Source organism: Pinus tabuliformis, chromosome 5_1 (genome assembly GCF_031772625.1).
Source record: "Pinus tabuliformis cultivar Carrire ecotype Pingquan chromosome 5_1, CPIR1, whole genome shotgun sequence".
NCBI classification, from domain to species: Eukaryota; Viridiplantae; Streptophyta; class Pinopsida; order Pinales; family Pinaceae; genus Pinus; species Pinus tabuliformis.
This window is the reverse complement of record NC_142305.1, coordinates 243,592,429-243,597,765: the sequence shown is the minus strand read 5'-3', so window position 1 is coordinate 243,597,765 and position 5,337 is coordinate 243,592,429. Positions and strand designations below refer to the sequence as shown.

The following is a 5,337-nucleotide window of genomic DNA, read 5'->3' as shown; positions in this document are numbered from 1 at the left end:
TCAGTTTCACACCCCTATTTAAAGTTTTTTATAATATTTAATATTTTAAGAATACTATTTAAGTTTAACTCAAAGTTATTTCAAAGTTGAACCTAACCTTCCTCAAAGGTACTTTTACCGCCCTCTAAACCCTACCCAATCTTCCATAAACTTTATATATATATAAATAAGCACAGAGGGAACATATATATGATCTATATATAAAGAGATCACAAGCGCCCAATACCATTGCTGATTGCTCGGAAGCGGGAAGGTGTAAGACAAGTGCTCATCAAAGATTTCTCAAAACTGAAAAGCATTGTCCAGGTATTCTAGTAATGCGGACTTCGGCATCATCAAGTACTGATTATCAACTAGGTCATGGCTTCCATTAACTGCCTTTGATGCTCAAATACAAATAGTCCTCCTGCACTTTTGCACTGCTCTATTTAGCTGTTTTTTTTAGCTGAATAATCCATGCTTTCTGGACAGCCGAAAATTATTGACATGTAAAGTGGGTTCTTCTTGTCTAGGTGCATGAGAGGAGGATCTGGGAAGAAGACGCCATCTTCAGGTCTATAAGAGAGATCTACTCGATTAGAGTATCTAGAAGTATATACCAGGCACAATGGTTGTTGGAGAGAATCAAATTGGCAAAGGTGCCAAGGGCCTACCGCAAGTGAAAGGCAATAAATTCGGCCAAGGTGCGAAGCTCTCAGGGAACGGGAAATCCACCGCTGCCGCTAACGATAAAAATGAGATGAAAAATCCGGTTTCTCGCTCTGCTCGTGCTGGCCTACAGGTTCTAGTGTTTCCCAGATTTATATTGCATTGAATAGTTACGTTACATGATTATAGCATTCCCGGTCTGTTTTCCAACGTTTATTGCATTGAATAGTTACGTTACATGATTATAGCATTCCCGGTCTGTTTTCCAACGTTTATGTTGGTAACCGTTTCGAATTGAAATATATATATTGTAGGGGAACTTTACTATTGAACCAGAGATCCTTGTAAGAGCTAGTTTCATTTCCAAGGAGTTTGCTTTTAGTTGATATCCAAGGGTTTCAACATAAATGTTATCCTGGTCTTTTCCAATATTGCTTTTGCATTGAATAGTTACTTTAGAGGATTATAGCATTTTGGGTCTTTTAATGTGTTCATAAAAATGTAATTTCCTTTTGATTTTTCCTATGTGGGTAATTTTTTGAATTGAAATATATATAATGTCAACTTTACAATTGAATGAGAGATCCCTGTAAGAGCTCAGTTCATTTGCAAGGAGTTTGGCTTTAGTTGTCAATTTTAACAAATGTTATCCAAGGATTTCAACATAAATCAAGAGACTTTTACATTTTACAGGGTAACCCAAGGTTTGACACTGATGTCTTTACCATAACTATATAGAACTTAGGACATATGGATTTGAACTCCATGCTTACAAGTTACTATTTTTTCTGCCAAAAAGAATCATTGCCTTTTTTCTGCCAAGAAGAATCATTGCCTTAAAATACATGAGAAAAATGATGAATATGGATGACATGCATTTTGTATCAAGGTAGAAAAATGCACATTTTAAGCTGAATGCATAGATTTTCCCTTTCTTCCTCAATAGCACAACAAAAACAAAGGAGGAATATGTTTTATTGAAGCAAATGAAATTAAAATTGGGTTTCACATGGTCTTATGATCCTTTAGGGATAACTTCAAAATTAAGTGTGGAGGAGAGGACCCCACCTTATGTACATACACCTATACCATAAATAAAGCAATATGCAAATCAAGACTGGAAACATAATACACTCCATTAGGTTGAAGAGCAAATTGTGAGTGATACATCCCTACAAACTCCTATGTCAAAAAATAACTAAGAGGTCAAGGGAAGGTATGTCTCCTACAGAGATCTCAAGTTGCAGAATTTTTAGTTTTCAAGAGAAGAAAGAAAAAAACACTCAAGAAGAATCCTCACAGAAAAGGGTTCACACTAGAAACTATATCCTTTCTAAGTAGAAAAATATTTTGTTAGGTTTAAGAGGAATAATGAAGCATTGAAGATCACAACTTATTTAGAATTCTGGAAACTGTCTTCTACTACCCAACATAGATTGTTGTCTTCATTTGACACATAGAAGAGACATTTCCAATTATCTTTCTTGGAACCTATAGTTCTAGTGGGTGAAAGTGGGGAATCTTACAAAACATGTGTCTTTGCTTTTGACACCTAGAATGTTCATGCAATTGATTAGATTGACTTGCATAAAACAAGATGGTGAGATGAGGTGTTCAACATTAACAAGTTCAGTCATAGAAGCATACAATATTTATTCACTTCTTAAGATGGAAAGAATGTCATCCTTGGCCAAAGACACCAGAACTAAAGCTCTTGAAGATTTAGTGATTAAACTAAGATATGATCCTACTGACATTAAAGCACCTGAGGAAATGATACAAAACAAAAAAAACTCATAAAAAAACTGAAGATTGTAACTATAAAGCACCCACTCATCACCAAATAAATTACTGAGCTCCAAGTACAGAAATATTTTTTTTTCAAGTTGATAGTTGAACAAAATGTTCAAATTGAGAATATTAAGGCAGATATGGAGATACCTTTGAAATAAAAGGAACAATTAGAAGTCACTAGTACATTAGCAAATCAAAGAACACAAGCCTCCTATACAATGTTCAATCAAATGCTAGTCAATCCTCCTTGCTAAATTTTGTTCTCATTGCAATAGTGTTAAGTTAAGTTTATGTATGTTCTATGTTTAGAGCAATTTAATTCAATTTTCAGAGTTAGCTCAATATATTTTCAAGATTAGCAATCAACTGGGCATAGAACATAAACATAAATAGTAGAAGACAATCCAAGACAAGAGGACACAAGATGTGGAGAGGGACAAACCCCAATATGGGGAAATCCTTGATCAATTTTTCTTATTCTTCTTATATGTTCTTCAATAGATTAGTGGATAGATAGAGAGATAGTAGATTTACAATAGAAGTCAAAGAGCCTAGATCATACTTTGACTTGTCTAAATAAGAGCATAAATAGTCTCTAACAAGATGATACATGAGATCAATTGAAGACAAGTTGCTTCTTGTCATCATGATGCACCTCAGGGTGCTGCACCATGCCATGTTTCACTACTGTCCCATTGTTTGGCAATGTCCTAAGTTGTGATAGTGCCTCACCCATGTGCTTGCTACACCATTGCTGCTTTGTGTACTTGCTAGACCAAGTACTATACTGCTGTCCCAATTTACTTGCAGCACTATGCTAGTGCTGTACATGGTTAACCATGTTGTTACTGTCCATGCCTCAGCATGCTTGCAGCTGTCCAATGTGTCATCATGCTTGCAGCTGTCCTATCTTCTTGCTGCACCAAGCTTCATTGTTGCCCCATTGTCATCATGCTTGCAGTTGTCCTATTTGCTTGCTCCACCAGTTTCATTGCTATCCCATCGTCATTATGCTTGCAACTGTCCTACTTAGACATGCTATACCTTGCTGTCCATGTATTGATTATGTACACCTTCTACCTCTAAAATACTGGCCTCTCTTAATTTGTGGAGCATGTTTTTAGTTCTTTTACTTGCATTTGCATTTGTCATTTTTCTACAAATTTGACTATCAAAATCTTGATTCAACTTAAGTTATTCAGTGTTTGGGGCCACATTAATTTTCCAATGCACCTACCAAATTACATTATCTTCATGCCAATCTCCATACCATTCCTTCAACCCATAGACATTCTTAAGAAAAATTTTGCTACAAGATCACATCTGCTTGCCATCTATGCAAACTAGCTTTAGCTAACCACAAAACTGGTGGCTCACTTCAATCAAAAGGGTAGATGAACTACCTTCTGCCAATGTAGAACACACTAAATGGAAACTAAATCAAATATAAATTATATGATGTCAATCAGTTATGTACAATGTGTATCTATTAATACATACACTAAACTGTTGAATTAGTTTCCTGATGTTAGTGTACTCCAATAACAATAAACCATAATACAAACTAACCGAATTTTTAATATAGAGAAATAGATTTATAACAATTCCATTGAATTTTATTTTATTTTTATGAAAAAAACATCATCACTGAAGTTATATTATTTTTCAAATACTATGAAGCATTGTGTGAAAAATTCATCTAATATGTTGAACTCTGTCCAAGCTGTTTTCATTTTTTGGCTTGCATTTCTATCCATTTATTTTCTTTAAACTTTCGGGTCTAAATCTTGATTCTAATGAATTAATGCTATGAACATTTTTCCTTGAGAGAAATATCTTCTTTGAAGCTTTGTCACAATTCAAATACTCTCACAAAGGGCTCCTGTGATATGTAGATTGAAATGTTTTTCTTATTGCAGTTCCCAGTGGGACGGATCCACCGTCAGTTGAAGTCACAAGCATCTCAAAATCAAAGGGTGGGAGCTACTGCAGCCGTATATGCTGCAGCCACTCTGGAGTATCTTACTGCAGAGATTTTAGAATTGGCAGGAAATGCTACTAAAGATCTCAAGGTGAAACATATCACCCCAAGGCATCTGCAGCTGGCCATCAGAGGAGATGAAAAACTTGATACCTTGATCAAAGGTACCATCTCAAGTGGAGGTGTGATCCCTTACATTCACAAGTTTCTTATGTGCAAATCCGCAAAGAAAGATTAGTTTCTATGTTTGGGGATGGTTCCAATGCTTAGCTAAACGGAGTGCTGGATCGGTACACACAAGTGAATTTAGGAATGGAGTATAGTCTACCTTATTTTGTTGTATGCGGTTGGTTTGAACCTTCTTCATATATGTGTGTTTTTTAAACTCATTGAGACTGATATTTCATACAGGTATTTTAATTTTTATTATGAGAAAATATATAAAGCATGTTAATGTTTGGATGTTTAGATAATTATATTTATTGTTATGTACTAATATGTAATCATGTTGAGTTAAGCAATGATTCAAAATAATATGTAATTTATATTATTATTATTTTCTGTTTAGGTTTTATTTTAAATTATTTTTTTATTAGAATGTTGTTATGCATTTAATATATTGTGATATAACTATGTTGAGTCAAGAATTTATTCAAAATAATATGTGATTTTCATTATTATTATTCTTAGTTTATGTTTTGTTTTAAAAGTTTTGATTTATTTTAATTAATTTGTTTTAGAGATATAATAAAATGTTACATTATTTTTTGAAATAGTAAATTTTAAGGATATAAAGTAATATAGGTTTGATTTTAAAGATAATCTAATGTGAGAATTTTATGTTATATTTGATTAGCTAAAATTATTTTGATTATTAAAACAATTTTAGATGAACATTCATGTATAAATATATA

The 5,337-nt window shown here is 33.6% G+C and overlaps 1 protein-coding gene across 1 annotated transcript; it reads left to right on the top strand.

The window, feature by feature from the left end:
- Nucleotides 1–607: 607 nt before the first annotated feature.
- On the top strand, nucleotides 608–4,661 carry LOC149164323 (putative histone H2A variant 1). Its single transcript, XM_089429438.1, has 2 exons — nucleotides 608–781; nucleotides 4,362–4,661. The coding sequence occupies exons 1-2, from the start codon at nucleotides 608–610 to the stop codon at nucleotides 4,659–4,661; spliced, it is 474 nt and encodes a 157-aa protein (XP_089285564.1).
- The last annotated feature ends 676 nt before the right edge of the window (nucleotides 4,662–5,337 follow it).

Bases quoted from the DNA above. Each gene is read 5' to 3' on its own strand.
- LOC149164323 (XM_089429438.1), top strand. From the start codon at position 608: ATGGTTGTTGGAGAGAATCAAATTGGCAAAGGTGCCAAGGGCCTACCG. The intron at 782-4,361 runs GTTCTAGTGTTT...TTCTTATTGCAG, and splicing joins CTGCTCGTGCTGGCCTACAG to TTCCCAGTGGGACGGATCCA.